Source organism: Sceloporus undulatus, chromosome 2 (assembly GCF_019175285.1).
Source record: "Sceloporus undulatus isolate JIND9_A2432 ecotype Alabama chromosome 2, SceUnd_v1.1, whole genome shotgun sequence".
NCBI classification, from domain to species: domain Eukaryota; kingdom Metazoa; phylum Chordata; class Lepidosauria; order Squamata; family Phrynosomatidae; genus Sceloporus; species Sceloporus undulatus.
The window spans coordinates 115,144,903-115,162,765 of record NC_056523.1 but is presented as its reverse complement, the minus strand read 5'-3'; the positions used below and the strand labels follow the sequence as shown (position 1 = coordinate 115,162,765).

Here is a 17,863-nt window from a genome sequence, read left to right as displayed (position 1 = left end):
TTGTATGTGGGATAAAATGCTCTGACCATTTTTTTTTTAAAAAGAAAGAGTTGTGTTTTTTTTCTAAATGTTGCCCATCTGGAACTTAGTATAACTAAATTACAGCAGATATATATGTAAATTAAATTAATTCCAGTGAATCTCATTAATGCCTTGTTTTCAAGGGTGACAGTAAGAAAATGGAAGATGCTGGTGCTTACTTGAGCCTCCCTTGCTCACGCCATCATGTCGAATCTAAAACCTCAACTTTAAGTCGGAGTTCAAGCAGTGTGGGAGGGCTGTATGTGAGCTCAAGGGATTCTTTTGCCATTTCAACTCTTGTTTGTTCAACCAAGCTAACTCAAAATGGTAAGAGTATAAGGTTCTGACCAGGGTTTCCATGCTGCACTTGAAAAGTAAACTTTCCCTATGTGTATGTGAATATATTACTGCTCTTCTTTGCAGTGGGTTTACTGGGCCTTTTGAAGTGGCGTATGAAGCCTGAGCTCTTGCAGGAAAACCTAGAAAAACTGAAGATTGTGGATGGAGAAGAAATTGTGAAGGTATCTCTTGCTTAGTGGTGCTTTTAAAAACAGCAATAATTTAATTTAAATGTGGGGACTTTCCAAATAGGGATGGCAGCAGATAGCTTCCATGTCAGTGTCTCAGTACCTTTATATTTTTAATCTGTGCTTTAAATGAGCTGTCCAAGATGCTAAATTTGCATTAGTTGGGATTAAAATCTACAGTAGATTCACCATTCCACTTTTATAGAAGTCACTCACTGCCATTGCTAATTACATGGTATATTATGAATATAGGAGGTGATGTCTTCCTCACACTGAGAAAGTTACCACTCTTCCAGATTTTTGTTATTTGTGCTGCTGTTGCTAGCGACATTCTGGCCTCTCTAAGAATTTACAGTACCTGCCATATTGTGGTATATATTCAGATCAACTCTGAACTCTCCCTGGAAGCCCAGATGGCTGAATTGAAGCTGTTGTACTTTGGCTACATCAGCAGAAGGCATGACTCATTAGAAAAGGCAAACAATGATAGGAAAGGTGGAAGACATTAGAAAGAGAGGAAGAGTGCATGTCAGATGCTTAGACTCAATCAGAGAGGCTACAGGGCTGAACTTGCAGGACCTAAGTAAAGCGGTAGCAGTTAGGGTGTTTTGGAGATGTCACATTCAGAGGGTCACCAATAGCTGAGGTCGACTTGAGGGTAGTTAAGAAAAATAACAATAACATATTGTGTGGAGTTCATAATACTAGTATGTAATTATTTGTCCATTTTTTTTAAAAAAAAGTGCAGACACTTTGCCTAATTCAGTTTGTGGACCTGCTCTTTTCTTTGCATAGTTTAATTTGAGAGGAAGTTTATAAAATGCCTTGTTGTGAAATTGTGTTGTCTCTTGGCTCCTCATTGGAAAAATATTCCCTCAGTAGACCAATTAAGAAAAGCAGTACTACTTCTAAGATTCCTTCCAAAATTCATACAAGAAACATTTCATTGACAGTTGCTTACACTGGAACTGTTTTCTCTCAGTTGCTTATGCATGAATGGGAATTAGTAGCCTTCCAGATGTTGTTGTGATGCAGCTTCCACGAGCCCTAGCCAATTCAACAAGTTCTTGACAGTGGATTGCAACTTGCCCATCTCTGGTTTGTACTCTCAGTTGTGTCAGTCTATTCCCTAGCATAAGATGTGAAATGGAGCGTGGAAAGAACTCACTGATCACTGAATTTTAGAGTCGGAAGGGGATGCAGGTACCATCTTGTCATGCAGCACTACACAACTAAAACACTCCTTAATAATGCCCATCAAACCTCTGTTTAAAAATCTACAAAGAAAGTTACTCCATCAGCCCCACAAGGTCTCCTACTGTTAAATAGTTCTTACGATGATTTTTTTCCTAATGTTTAGGTGAAATCTCTTTTCTTGTAATTTGAATCCATTGGCTCATGTTCTATCTCAGGAGCATTAGAAAGCAAGCTTGCTCCATCTTCTACATGAGATATCTTCAGCTATTTTAAGATGGCTATCATGTCATTTTTCTTTTTTCATCATTCTTCTCTTCTCCAAGCTAATCATACCCAACTGTCTAAGGAGATTGTCAGAGGAGGGGGGGTTGTCATTGTCCTGTCCCTATCTTGTCCTTCCTGCCCAATCATGGGAAGGACTTTCACACATGACCTGGCATTGACCCAGCAGAGAAGCGCCAGTGAAAGTGATTGCATGAATCACTTTCACTCGCAAAGTGTGCTGAACCCATCATTCAGCCACCTGGGAATCACAAGTGAAAGTGATAGTGCAAATCACTTAATAATAATAATAATTTGTTTTATTTATATACCGCTATTCCAAAGATCATAGCGGTGAACAGCAAGTAAGCTAATTAGCAAGTAAGTTAATTTGCCCCCAACAGTCTGGGTACTCATTTTAGCGACCTCGGAAGGATGCAAGCCTGAGTCGAGCTTGGGCCCTTTTGCTGGTCTTGAACTCGCAACCTTGTGGTTTTGAGTGAATGGCTGCAGTACAGGCATTTAACCATTGCGCCACCAGGGCTCCTTGGACATGCAAGCGAGCTGAAAAGCACTTTCAGTCATCAGCCGAAAGTGCTTTTTCCTGTAATTTATAGTCTTTTGTAATAATAGAAGAACCCGATATTACCAAGTCTGAAAGCACTTTTCAGCCTGCTTTCATGTGACAGTGATTCATGCAGTCACTTTCAGTCGGTTCACAGATGGGATAAGGACAGGGGAGTGATCCTATCCCTATCTTGTCCGCATGTGACAATCTCCTAAATCATTCCTCACAAGGCTTGGTTTCCAGCCTTTGATCATTTTGGTTGCCCTTCTCTGAACATGTTCAAAGTGGAGTAGGGTGTTTTGTCCAGACATGAGAAATAGCAGTAGACAATAGAGTATACAGCTTGGTCACTTGGTCTGATATGAGAGATTACATTGATTTCAAATGCCTTGGCTCTCCTACCAGTGTCACAGTTAGCAGAGGAAAGGACTAAATGTTGAGGTGCTTTATCCAGGTCTGGGTGATTAAAGCCCTACCATCCCCTGGGAATATCTGACATACCTGACTCAAGGAAGAGGAGGACAAGGATATTTAAATTGCTTCGGAGGTGTTAACAGGCATATTTTTAGACTACCCCTGTGAAATGTACAAACTTTTTTGACTGGATGAATGATGCCTTTTAGTTTTTACTCTGGTTTCTCTTCAGATCTTATAAATCGTTCACCTTTTAAACATGTTTCTGACTATATGGCTCATATACTTCTTATTACAATTTTAATGAGATCATCAATTTTAATTTTTCATATTGACTGGATTTTGAAATATTGTATGCTTTCATGTTAGTATCTAGGAATTTTAACTTGCATTGTAATGTCAGGAATACATGTTGTACTTTTATTTCTAACCGTTAAGCATCCTCTGGATGGATAAAGGTGCACTTGAGGAACGGTAGCTATAATCTATAAGAAACAGGGATAATGGGCGAGTCCCATATCAGTGGGTTGGTGAATCTGCTCTGGGTTTTAGCCTGTAATTTAAACAAGCTATCCAAGGACTAAAACTTGGGATCTGCTACATTGAGATAGAAGCTTCTGGCTGCCACTGGTGGAGAAAGGGGGCATCCGTACATCAATTGTCAAATGACTCAGGTGAGGGAATGGAAGGTCTGTCTCCTCTTTTTTGGCTTTGCCCCAATCCTAGTGTGTTTCTGCTTTGCTAGTCTCCCCTGAGTCCTCTTGCTGTTGTCAGATTTCAGTGCCCTTTCTGGCTTAGGGGATTCTGGGACTTGTATTGGGAGTTGCAAAGATACGTTGAAAATGTAGTTTTGAAGATCTTCAATTATTCGGATCTTGATTACGGGGCAAAGGAATGGTTTGTATCACAATACCTGGTTGGATGAAGTGTCTGGAGTCACTTTGCCTGTCTTCACTTAGGCTGTTAGTTTAGCACTGATTTAGGACTGAGAGCTAGAATTCTGATCTGTAAGAATTTGTTCTCCCCTAGGTTTGCTGACCTGTTGGGTTTCATTGCATGTGTTTTGAAAGATCAGGACAGCCAAGTGCCATTCAAATACAACATCAGCTCCAATCTATATAGCAGGACAGACATATTTTCAAACAAAACAAAACACTTGCCATTTTGTTTCTCTTCACTGAATGCTCTCTCCTGAAGGCTTACACATTCTCAGTGATGCTAGTGTTGATGGAGACAGGCTTTTTGTACATGCTTGATACACTAGATGTGGTCTGGGCAGCCATGCTTGTTTACATGCTATGTTCATGTGTCAAGTGATACATGTATCAAGTACATCATAATGAGCACTTCGGTGAGGAGGTTGATTCTCACCCTTACACTCCATCACCCCAAGTATTTTACCCCCCATATCAGCTTCAGTGCTGAAGGAAGTTAGGCTGTGTGGGTGGAAAATACTGCAAGGAAAGGCAACAGCACTTCTGCTACACAGCAAGTATAATTCATTTTCTCTTGATCTGAAGCTTCACACTAATATCCTTCTGGGACACTTACCTTGATTAAAGTAGAATCAGAGAGCTACTGCTTTAGCACTCTCCAAACTTATCAACATTCTGGGCATGGCAGTTTGTAACAATCACAGATCCCTTGATTCAAGACTTTAATGCAAGATTAACTCATAGTAAGCAAAATATCAAGGCCAATTTGAAAGTTAACTTGGTTTTGCTTGTACAAATGAAAATAATATGCTTCCATGATGATAAAACCCATCAATTTATTTTCCCCATCCCTGTTCATGTACATGAAAATTATATTAATCTTTGCACTCAAGGGTAGTATAGCTTACCCTGTAATATTTGTGTTAATGGAGAAATGTGAATGTATAATAGTTTGTTTTTCAAAGTGCAAATGAGTGCCTGCTTTGTGCTGAGTAGGGAAACTAAAAAATATTAGGTTCCACAGAAAGGAAGTTGCATGAATGAGGTACCTGCCATACTGGTATTCTAGGATGTCTAGGGCAGAACATAACATTATGAACTTTTATTCTTCTGCTAGTAACCATATATTTAATAGAGTTTAAAGGAAATTCAACTGGACCAAGCTATTCTGTGAGGCTTTTTTGTTGTGCTTCTGCATTGGAATATCTTATCTGTAAATAAGTCATTTAAAAAAGCTGTCATAATCTTTGCAATATATTGACATTGAGGGTTTTTATGTAGTAGAGCTGCATTTAATGTTCCTTGCTTTTTCTTGAGCGCTTGCCTTATGCAGCAAGTTTAGAGTTGTTCCTCTGACAGCTTCTAGATTGAGCTTTCTTTCCATTTAAAATACATATTGTTTTATCTTTTAATCATCATCATGTATTTGAAATATTGAAGTTTAAATGCTGTGCTTTTGATACCTATTTCATTATTAGTATGTGGTTGAAAAACTTCCTTCAACCAGAGAATTTGCTCTGGGTATTATGCAGCCTTTCCTAACATTGGGTTCCAATATATTATAGGACTACAATTGCCATTATCCCCAACCACCATAGCCAGTGATCAGGGATAATGAGACTAGCAGTATCAACAATATCTGGGGAGCAAAGTTTTAAAAAGCTAGAATGCTGGTTGACCACAGGTAGCCCAGAGGTTGATGATGGCCATCTTGAAAGATTTGGTGAATGATCTTTCCTCCTGACATCTGGGGTCCCTGACACAACACTTCAGGAAAGACTTGAGTTGGTGTGAGTGGAAGGGGGAATCTGTTTTCCTTTTGGAATTCTCCATTCTGTTTTCCCCATTTGACTGGAAATCTGTGTAATGAGGATGACTAAGACTGTGTTTGCTAGTGGAAAGAGATATCTTGCATTCTTTTCTGCCTCATCTTAACCTGTTTCTGTGGCTTAGTTAGTTTGACAAGGGTTGTGATGGTATTACTCACCAAGGCCTTATTTCTTTTTCATTAAAGTGACCCACTATTAAAAACAATTGCTGATCATACCTTAAGAGTCTCCATATCACAAGGACATGTGTTGTAATATAACCCTGACAATCCAAAGATTAAACATATAGTCTTACTATGTGGGAAAAAAAGAAAGGTTTATTTCAACATAAACATGAACTAATAATTACCATTAAATACAAAAATAAGGCTTACTGCAGTGTTTGCTTGAATAAATTGTATGCTATGACTAAAATAAATCTTCAAAGTTGTGTTGAAGCTGCAGGTGACAGGGCTAGAAGGATGGATCCTTTGAGGCATGAAAGACTGTCCCTGGGGCTAAGTGGAATGTTTTCCACTTAACAGAATCAAAATATTTTTCACTGAATCTTTATCCTGTCACAGTGACAAAGTGATTAAAATGCATGTTCATTTTTTTCCTTCCTCCCCCCTTTAGTTTCTCCAAGATACTTTAGATGCCTTGTTTAATATCATGATGGAACATTCTCATAGTGATGCATATGACATTCTTGTCTTCGATGCACTGGTAAGGGTTACTGTATCCAATAAAACAAATAGACTAAGACTGCCTCCAGGTTAGAAAACAGTCTCTGGAAGTCCTGGGTTTTATTTCTGTACAAACCAATTTTATTTTGAATATCCACATGGCATCTTATTTCTTCTAAAGTATTTCCTGGGAGGTCCCAGTATTTTCAAAGACTTTTCATTTTCAGTTCTCAGGTCAGTTTAAATTGTCCCTTTCTGAAGTATCTGTACTTGTGTCTGTACTTGTGTGTACTTGTAAATTTGTTCTTACTGTCTCAGAAGCAGTAAAGATGGCTGCTGCAAGTCAACACATTCATTGTTTCCAGGACACAGATTCAGCAGAGATGAAATGAGAGAAAGAGGAATGTTAGCACTAAACCAAAATGATCCTAATGGTTAATATTGTGAAAGCGCTTCAGCACTTTGACTATAACTTCTGAGTAATAATTTTTTAAAAAATCAGTAGAAATTGGTGAAAATCAGTATCTGAAAAGCTTCATGAGATTGGATGTAACACATGAGCAGTGGGAAGGGAAAGGGAGGGACACAAGACATGTTTCAAGAAATAGACTGGATGCAAATATACAGTTACTATCAAAATGAAAAGAATCAGAAGTTCTCGTTACTTCCAGAGACTTTTTTCCCATCTGGAGGTGCCCTTACTTGGAATACTTCTCTCCCTTTGTTCACTAACGTCTCTTTTAAGAAAAAATGATAAGGCATGCCTCTTAGCTTACCCACTTCAGGACTGCAAACTTTGACGTGTTGCATCCATAAAGTAGAAACATTTTATCTTTAAGCAAATCAATAAATTATCTAGCAATTTCTTTTATTTATATTTTAAACTATATGACCAAGCTCTTTAAAGAGTTTGTTTCAAAAAGCAATTTCTTTTATTAATATCTTAAACTATTGTTGTATTATTGGTGTGTGAAAATACTAATCTAATTTATCTGTTACAGATATATATAATAGGTCTCATTGCGGACAGAAAATTCCAGCATTTCAATACTGTACTGGAGGCTTATATACAACAACACTTCAGTGCAACATTAGCATACAAGTAAGTTGATGATAATTTCAGTGATTATGTGGAAAGGCCATATGCAGAACATGTACCTAGCATTCAGAAATTTGCAGGTTCAACACTATGGAGAAGGTGGTGAAGACGATATGAAATCTTTCTGAGAGTATGTAGAGCTCTCATATTCTAAGTTCAGTGTCGAAATTTATAAAAACATTTGTATTAAATGCAAATGCCATGAGAAGCTGCAATCAGTCCAGAGACCCAACATAATCAAATTCACAAAATATAAAATAAATTAAAAGTACAAGGAACAATTAGTCAATTCATAGAGACAGAACTTATTTCAGACATTTCCCCCTAGTACAGAAGTGAACTATTCTCTGATCCTGACCTCCTCAGACAAAAACCTGGCAACCACCATACTGATTACATTGGGGATCTTATCTTCTAATAATAATTTGACATAAAATTGGGCTGAATTTCCTGGTAGATTCACCATTGATGGATTACGTGAAGATGACTTTTTCAATAGCAATATTTTATGAGTTTCCATATTGATCTTAGAGAGCTAGACATATAAAGTAGACCTGGCTTTCTGCACTGGTTGGGACTGTGTTGATCTGGGTGTGGAGGAACTTTCTAAAGTTCCATTGCCATGGACCGATCATTATCTGGTGGGGTTTAGACTCATTGGGATTAGAGCCTCTGCAGGGGTGAGGAGCCAATTAAGATGGTCTGCATCAAGAGACTTATGGATCCAAATGGATTCTTAATGGCTCTTGGAAAGTTCCTTGTGACCATGACCCCGTCGAAACTCTGGCTGATCTTTGGAATAGGGAAGTGGCCCAGGGCAGTGGAAACTGTCATTCTTAAGCATTTGCTGACATGGAGTGGAACCTAGTGAGCCCCCTAGTTCACTAGGGAGCTGGTGGTGATGAAACAAGTGGAAGGAGACTAGAGTGCTGATGGTGAAAAAGTTGGAGCAAGTTCAGTTGAACATAGGCCAGAGCCTATAGGAAAACTTACACTGTGAAGTTGAAGAAATCATTCATTTCTACCACCATAGTGTTTGGACAGTGTTATTCAGAAGTGCTCTCTTGTATGGTCAGGGGCCTTTTTACACTCTACTGCACAAGAGCTTAGTGCAAACAACTTAGTAGCTTCTGTTAAGAGTTTGTATGACATTTTGCTGATAAAATTGTTCAGATCCATTCTGATGCAGATGCTGGATATATTGTTGGCTCCTGCTTGTTGCAGGTTAATGGATGCATTTGAAATTGTGCAGTCTCAGGATGTAGACAGGATTCATGGAGAAGTGAGAACCATCACATGTGCACTGGATTCTTGCCCTTCTTGGTTATAAAAGCAGGCAGAGAGGGACTGGCTGAGTGGGTAACTCAGCCATTCCCTGAGGAGTGATGCCTCACTGCAGCAAAGCAAAGTTCCACTCTATGGTGAGGCCCCTACTAAAAAATAAAAACCCTCCCTCAACCCAGCTATACTGAATATCTACTGGCTGTTCTCCAATATTCCTTTATTGCACAAAGTTGTAGAGCATGTGGTGGCCTCCCAGCTCCATTTCAGGCTGGCTTCAGGCCTTGTTATGGGACTGAGAGAGCTTTGGTCACCTCAGTGGATGTCCTACACAGGAAACTGGACAGGGGGAGAGTGTCCCTGTTCGTTTTGCAAAAGAGCACAGAAATCTTTAGAATGGACCCTATGGCAAATGTTGTTTCCACTAAAATTTCCTTGTTTTACCTCATAGGAATGAGCCAGTGATGTTCAGCTACACTTCTAGACCTCATACCCTATCCTTATAATCAGTATCATCACTAACACTGTCCTTGTCAAAATGCTCTGCATGCTGCACAAATTAAATACTGCAGACCTAAGTACCACTGGAATGGACTGCTTGGCTTCAAGAATTCCCAACCCCACACTGTACTTGTAATATTGCTCAGAGCAATGATTATGGCTACTGTCCAAAACTATCCAGTATGATAGATAGAAATAATAACAAGAAACAAAGGTTCATGGTAGTATAGCTCTTTCCTGTTGAAGTGTGTAATATTTGTTCTTGAATTACAAAGTAATAAAATCAAGTCTGCCACATTACACCATCTACAACATATATCTATCATTTCACACTCTAGAAATCCAGAGTGGCAAAGTTATTATTATTATTGTAACACATTTTCCTTGTTTCAGGAAACTAATGACAGTCTTGAAGACCTACTTGGATACTTCAAGCAGAGGAGAACAGTGTGAACCTATACTAAGGACCCTGAAAGCCCTGGAATATATCTTCAAGTTCATTGTTCGGTCAAGGACTTTGTTTTCCCAGTAAGTATTAGATTTTTTAAAATTATTTTTGAAAAAGCACTAAAGTGTAGCAGAAAACAGTGCTGATCTGGAGACATCAGAGTTTGAGGTGATCATCCACATCTATTGGTGACATTTTAGCTAAATCTATTGCAAATAGGACTGTTATAACAGCTAAATGGAACTTCCAAGTAGAGAAACAGTGTTATCTGTGATATGTTGTACACATACAAAAACAAACAAAACAAGAGCCATTACCTTCATCTTCTGCCTGTGAGCAGCTTGTAAAAAACAGAAACGTGCACTAGTTAGGTGTTGATCTACCAGAAATCCTCTTTAGGGCCCATATCCTCCTATAAGCATGATGGAAGCCCCATACATAAAACAAACAATTTAGTGGACTACTGTGTGCATTCTGCAGCAGTAGCTCAGCCAGGCAATTGATATTTTGGCTTCTGTGTTCAGAGTGAAGTCCCACTGTATCCAGTGGTGTTTACTACATGTGTATATAACTGCAGTCTAACTGTATTCAAACTTTGACTTTAAAGTACATTTGGTAGAACAGCTTTCTTTATTTGTAACATGAACTCAGTATTATATTAAGAATTCCTTGTTGGGACACCTCCTGATTCCTGCCTTCTAGTCTTTTCACCATATCTGCCTCTTATGTAGACCTGTATCTTTTAAAAAATGTATATCAGGGAAGGCAAAGGGTGGTTCACAGACCATGTGCAACCTCAATGACTTTTTAGTGGTTGGTATGAAAAATTATTGGGATCACCATATGTTGACAGGTGACTTTGAAGGCACACTCTCCCAAAACCAAAACTAACAAAAACATAGATATTTGATTACTTCTGTTTTTTTAATTATTTAAACCATTTTTGGCTATTTCCTCCCGCTATGAGTTTGAAGTAAAAACATTGGCCCCTAGTCATACCAAAGTTTTCCACATCTTATGCAGATTCTCTCTTTTAAAAAAACAAAAACAAAACAAAAACTAATCTCTTGGCTCTGCAATCTTGTTTATCTTTAGTAGGTCTTCATGTCTGTGTTGCCTGACCTTTATGGTGATAGAATTGATGGGTGGAAACATTGCCAAGTTGTTTATTTAATTCTTATATAGATTTTTAGGACATTGCTTGAAAAAAAAAGATAATTGAATAAGAGTATGTAAGGTCAAAAAGAGAGAGGCTTTATCTGCATACTGAACTTGATGTGTACTTGAAATATTTTTGGAGGAAGCATTCATTTTCTTCTTTTTTCTTTCTTTCTATATTCTGTGACAAAACTGATCCAAAATCCAAAGTGATGCCCTTCAGATATAACGATATAGCTGGAGGTGACAGCAATTGGGATCCAACACATTTGGAGGGTAGTAGTTTGCAGAACCTGGAAGGGCAGATGTGCACAGAGCACGGGAAATAAACAAGATGAACTGGAACTCTTAATACAGCATAATAAATATTATATAGTAGGTATCACTGAAACCTGGTGGGATGAGTCTCATGACTCAAATTTAGTAAATGGGGATATAACCTATTTCAAAGAAATAGATCTAGCAAGAAAGGAGGGAGAGTAGCTTTATAAGTTATGGATGTTTATATTTCTGAAGATAGATCCATGACTTAAATCCAGGAAGCCAGGTTGAAATCATCTGGGTAAGAATTAAATGGGAAACAAAAGGGATGTCATAGTGGGGCTCTACTACAGACCCCCAAGACAGACTAAGGATATGGATGATGTCTTCCTGGAGAAGTTGAGCACACATTCAAAAAGGAGAGAGTTAGTAGTAACTGATGATTTCAACTATCCTGATATATGTTGGCAGTCAACGTCTGCCAAAAACATCAGGTTCAACAAATTTCTTACCTGACTTGCAGACAATTTCATTGTCCAAAAGGTGGAAGAGGCAACAAGGGGATCAGCTATTTTAGATCTGATCCTATCAGGGATGAACTTGTTAATGGGGTGGAAGTGGTGAGATCCTTAAGTGGGAGTAACCATGCTCTCTTGTAATTTGTCATACAGTGGGAAGGGGAAGCTAAATATAGCCAATCATGCATTCTAGACTTTGAAAAAGCCAGTTTCTGTGGAATTTTAGAGAATTATTGGCTATAATTCCATGGACAACAATACTGAAAGAGAAGGAAATTCCAGATGGATGAGAATTTCTTAAAAGTGAGATACGAAAGGCACAAACCAAAACTGTTCCAATCAGATGGAAAAATTGGAGGTGTCTAAAGAAACTGGAATGGTTAACTAAAGACATTTCTATTGAGCTAAGTGTTAAAATAGCATGTACATGAAATATAAAAATGGGGAAAACACTAATGAGAAATTCAAGCATATAGCCAGTATATGTAGGGGTAAGTTAAGATAAAGAACAGAATTAATTTAGTCTTGCCAGATTAAAAGCAATAAAAAGGACCTTTAAAGTTATATCTGCAGCAAAAGGAAGAACAAGGATCTGATAGGGTCACTGGAGGGATGTGGAGAAGATGTTTAAGTACTAACCAGGGATAGAGTAAAGGTAGAACTACTCAACACCTTCTTTGCCTCAGTATTCTCTAAAAAGGAAGATAGTGCACAACCTGAGAAGCCTGGATCAGGTGGTTTAGTTGGTGTAGTGGGGGAAATACAGGACAGAGTAGATAGAGAGGTAGTGCAGGAATATCTTGCTACTCTAGATGAATTCAGGTCTCCAGGGCCAGATGAGCTACATCCAAACAACTGGCAGAGCTTATTTCAGAACCATTGAATTCTTGGAGAACAGGAGAAATCCCCACAGATTGGAGGAGGGCAAATGTCCCCATCTTCAAAAAGTCAAAAAGAGGACCAAAATAATTATTGCCCAGTCAGCTGGACATCAATATCTGGAAAGATTCTAGAGCAGATAATTAAACAGATGGCTTGTAATTACTGTACTTAGAAAACAATCCTGTCATCACTAAGAGTCAACACAGGATTCTCAAAAACAAGTCATGCCAGACTAATCTGATATCTTTTTTTTTATATATATACAAGCTTGAGTTACAAGCTTGATAGATGAAGGGAATGCTGTGGATGTAGCATATCTTGATTTCAATAAGGCTTTTGATAAAGTTTCCCATGATATTCTTGAAAAGAACCTAGTAAAATGTGGCCTAGACAGTGCTACTGTTAGGTGGATTAATAATTGGCTGACTGACTGAACCCAAAGGGTGTTCACCAATGGCTTCCCTTCATCCTGTAGAGAGGGGACTAGTGGCGTGCCACCAGGATCTGTACTGGGCCTTGTGCTAGCCAACATCTTTATCAATGACCTGTAGACCACAAGCTGAACACGAGTCAACAATATGATGTAGCAGCCAAAAAAAGCCAATTTGATTTTGGGTTGCATCAACAAGCATATAATGTCTAGGGAAGTGATAACACCACTGTATTCTATTATGATAGTAATTTTTAAATTGGAAGAGGCATGTTTTCTATGGCTTCAAAGACTAGGGCAAGGAGCAGTGGATTCAAACTACAGGAAAAGAGTTTCCACCGAAATCTTAGGATCAGAGCTGTTTGACAGTAGAATATGCTGCTTTGGAGTGTGGTGGATTCTCCCTCTTTGGAGGTTTTTAAACAAAGGCTTGATGGCCATCTGTTGGGGGCACTTCCTGCTTGGCATAATAATCAGTTCCCCATGCAGCCCCCAAATCTGTCTCGAACCTTCCTTAAAAAAGTTGTCCTTCCCAGCATAAACACAGATTAAGAAAGTTCTTCCATTTTAAATATACACATAGTTTCTCATGCAGAATGTAAGATGGGAAAGCTAAGGAATGAGCAACTAGTGATTTCTGGATATTTGTGTAATAATACTGTATTATTGGGGGTTTACCAGTCAGGCTGTTGTTCTGTTACCAAATTTACAGAGAATGCAAAACTGAAAGGGGACTGTATATCCAATACTTTATTGTTCAAGTAGCCAAACTGGATGGATGTTGTCTTATTGTGACAGTGAGCTCAGATTCTCAAATGGTGGCAGTACTACTGGAAAGGCTTAGAAGGACAAACAGCTCCCTTCTGAGATACAGCAGATGAAGACCAGTGGAAGATGAGATAGTATAAAGGTAGCATTGAACAAAACATGATATCTGATGCCGTGACACAATCTGCTGCAGACTCTTTCAGACCATGCTGCCTATAAACACACTAAGAACACTTGGAAAATAGTCTCTCCTGTTTTGCAGGACAGAAATTCAGCACAATTTTATAATACTGTACAATAGTCTCTCCTAGCTTTAACTGTTTTCTTCAAAACCAGCACATTACTGTTGCCAAATTGGTCCAGAGAGAAGAAGAAAGTATTAGAATCCAATAAATGTGTAAGCAGCATGTACATTTAATTTCAAGAAGTAGTGCTGGATTTGGAACAGTGCTTACCTTCACATCTACGATAGTAAAGACCATTACGTCTGGGGTAAGTGGGGAATTTGAGGCTTGCTGTTTATCCTAAAGGCACCAGATCCTGTCAGATCTTGAAAGCTAAGCAGAGTCAGCCCTGGTTAGTACTTGGATGTGAGACCACAAATGAAAACCAGATGCTCTAGGCTGTATTTTCAGAGGAAGGAACTGGCAAAACATCTGAGTATTTATTGCCTAATAAAACACTAGGAAATTCAGTGCGGCCCCATAAGTCTACAGGTGACATGAAGGAATATGTGCGCACGCACACACACACACACACACACACATTTTATTTTCTAAATGCATTTTTTAAAATAATGTAATTGGGTATTCACATATGAAAAAATGACAGAAGGATGGATGGATGGATGGATGGATGGATGGATAGATAGATAGATAGTTCTGAGAACATAGCAGAAGTTTCCTTCCTCCCCAATAAGTAGTAAAATAAGACTGTCAGCTTCCATGTCCAAAGAAACTGCTCTGTTATATACAATGCAATATAGTAAAATAGAAACAGCTCTTCAACTAAGTGGTAATTGGACAACAAATACTGCTTTCAAATGCAAGACCCCATTATGACTATTGTAATTTCATTTCATTTTCATTTAAAAAGAATCAGGAGTCTTCAGATCTGCTATGTCACTCTACATTTGCTCAGAACACGTGAAAAAATTAGTTCATTATTTTCCCCCCAAAAGTACAGTAATCTAAACCTTTTTTTAGTCCAGGTTCAGCATTTCTGCTAGCCAAGTTTCAGTATCTGAAGGTCTTTGGCTTTCACACCTTCTCCATCTTATGTGGCTATTAAAGCATCAAATTATTGTAGCCAGTCTTCCTGTAGCTTTCAGAACCCATATGGCTTGAAGAGAATCAATTATTAATGTATTAAAAATGCAAATATATGAAGGGTAGCATCTATGTCCACAGTCACTAGGGCTAAACACACAGACAGGATACAACAGGCCTGTCATATCTTACCTGTGAGTCTGGCCCATTCCCACCCCCAGCACTCACCTGGTCTGGTGTGGCAACAGGCAGGTGTTCAGATAATTAGCCACCACCGCGCCATGGAGCCACTGCCACGCCCATTGCTGCCACCATTCTCCTTGCAGGCTCTTGCCACAGCCCGCAAGAGTAGAAACAGGGCATCTGGCTTCACCCAAGTGGCCAGGTACACCTTTTCAACATCACCAGCCATGATTGGGACCTGCAAGGAGAACAGTAGTGGTGGCAGCAGGTAACTGGCCCTTAGCCATCTGAACCTCTGGCTTTCCTGGCACAGTTTCTGGCAAACTCCACCAAAAACATTCAGTTATTCAGAACTGGGCTAAAAGATGGTTGGGCTGAAAATGGCATCCAGTCTACCTGTTCCTGCCTAGGGCTGTTGGCCTGTGTCATCTGAACAAGATGATGCCAGGCCAGGGGGAAATAGACCTTTTACCCCATGTGTACAGTTATACAACTGTTATGGTATTGCCTGTTGTGCTATTACTCCACTGTTATACTATTGCCTAGAGCACTGCTGCACTCCAGATAGCACAGCCAAAAAGCTGTGTTATTTGTCAGGGATAGAAACGAATGGGAAGGTGTTTAAGGATGTTTAAAGTGACAAGGTTCTTTGGTAGGGGCTCAGAGGTCCACTAGAGGATTTCAAAATAAATCTTCATATTCCTTTTTTAAAATGCCAAATAGATAAGAAATCCTTGGTGCTAAGTGAATGTTTGTAGTGTCTGCAGTTTTGATGGGCTGTTTCAAGGCCTAAAGATTTTGGAAAGCATGCTGATTTATATACTCTGCCAAACAGACATTACATGAAACCAAGTGCACGAGACAAGACTAAAATCTCCAGACTAGACTAAAGGTTTTTGTGTTGGAAATCTTCCTTTCACAGAAATATTATCTGCTGCCTCTATCTTTTTTTCTTTAAAAAAAAAGCTTTCAGGAAATCTACCTTTTTCATTTTAACAGCCTTAGAAAATCAGATTTGCCACAAGACTCTTGTCCTATCCTTTTGGTGTTCAAGCACCATCGTCTAGACATAGTGGAAGCATAAATCCTAGTCAGTTCAAAAACTTTAAAGCTTTTTAATTTTAGCTCAGTACAGGGAAGAATATTAATTACACAGTAACTTATTTTTATGTTAAGACTCACATTTCTTTTCTTTTCCTTATTTCCCTGTAGGAAAAGTGCTAATTATTTGAAAGATACTACTTGGTTTGCTGGGACTATTTGACCTTGTGTAGTTGTCACAGTTACAGTACATTTTGTGGTGTCTATTGCTTGCTTGTTAAAAACCTGGAGTTACACTGCAAAATTATACCTATTTCATCCCACTGTAAGGGCCATGGCCCCATCCTATGGAATTCTAGTATTTATAGTTTGGGAGGTGTATTTAGAATTCTCTGCCAGTGAGCACCATCCCAGTCTCCTGAATTACAGCACTGGAGCTCTCTCACTGAACTGAAAATCCCATTCTAGAAAAGGTACTGAAGAAGCCCAGGTTGCATACAGGCTGCCTACTGCCCAGGCATAGGGCAGTGCGATAAGATCCATCTGAGACGGATACCAACTGCATGCAATCTGTGCCTGTTTTTCTCTGCGATAATCTCCTAAATTGCATTTTCCATTTTCTATTACTTTCCTTAATTACTTCTTTATACACCCTGCTCAAGTTCATATTCCTTCTAGGCATTTAGACTCTCAAAACCCATGCAAACCAATCTTAGTAACATTTTAAAACAATTTCTTAAATCAATAGACTTTGTTTTATTATCATTTCCTTTACACTAAATCAACTTCAAATAACAAAACCTTTATTGAACTCTTAAATCAATATCATATAATGAAACCCATAATGACATCTTAAATCCAGAAGAGCCAGTCTTTATTTCTTTCTCTTCTACAGTTGTCCCTCTGTATCCACTGTGGTTTGGTTCCTTGACGAAAATCTGTGGATGCTCTATATACAATGGCATAGTAAAATGGTATCCTTTGTATAAAACATCAAAATCAAGCTTTATTTTTTGAATTTCAGTGTATGTGAATATTTTCGAACCATGGTTGATTCAATCCATAGGTGCAGAATCTGTGGATCAGGAGGGTTGGCTGTACTTGAATTCAGTTCTTGGCATTTGATAAATCTCGTCAATTGGACAAAGGGGGTTTCTTTCATCTGCTTACACAGTACTGTACTTACTGGGAAAACATTTCTCCATAAAAAAATATATCTTAATTTGATTGTCTCACTCATCCCTCCATGTCCCCCCATGTTGGTCAGAATCCTTTCTAAATTATTTTGGATATTACCAACATTCTCCTGATTCACCTTCCAGTCTTCAACAGCCCTTCAGACTATAGACCATCATCTGTGGTTTTATCTTCATACTCCAGGCTGACTTCTCTTTTTTCTTCCATTCCATGACTCTTTGCTTCTTCCATTTCCTCCTATAAGAATTCCATTACCCCATCCTCAATCTCCTCCTCCAATCCAAATTTCAGTCTAAATTTCATTCCATAATTCTTAAAGCCATTAATCATCAATTTAATCTCTCACCATAAAGTATACCACGTTACTAAACAGAATCCTCTTCCTGGGGTTAGATCTTTGTCTTCGTCTTA

General features: G+C 38.7%; 1 protein-coding gene across 1 annotated transcript in view; it reads left to right on the top strand.

The window, feature by feature from the left end:
* The window catches only part of DOCK2 (dedicator of cytokinesis 2), a 336,713-nt gene that overhangs the window by 46,053 nt on the left and 272,797 nt on the right, over positions 1-17,863 (top strand). The window contains exons 18-22 of the mRNA XM_042453565.1: positions 165-348; positions 445-542; positions 6,368-6,457; positions 7,419-7,519; positions 9,692-9,826. Of these exons, the coding sequence (XP_042309499.1) occupies positions 165-348; positions 445-542; positions 6,368-6,457; positions 7,419-7,519; positions 9,692-9,826 (608 nt within the window). The remainder of the gene's footprint in view (positions 1-164; positions 349-444; positions 543-6,367; positions 6,458-7,418; positions 7,520-9,691; positions 9,827-17,863) is intronic.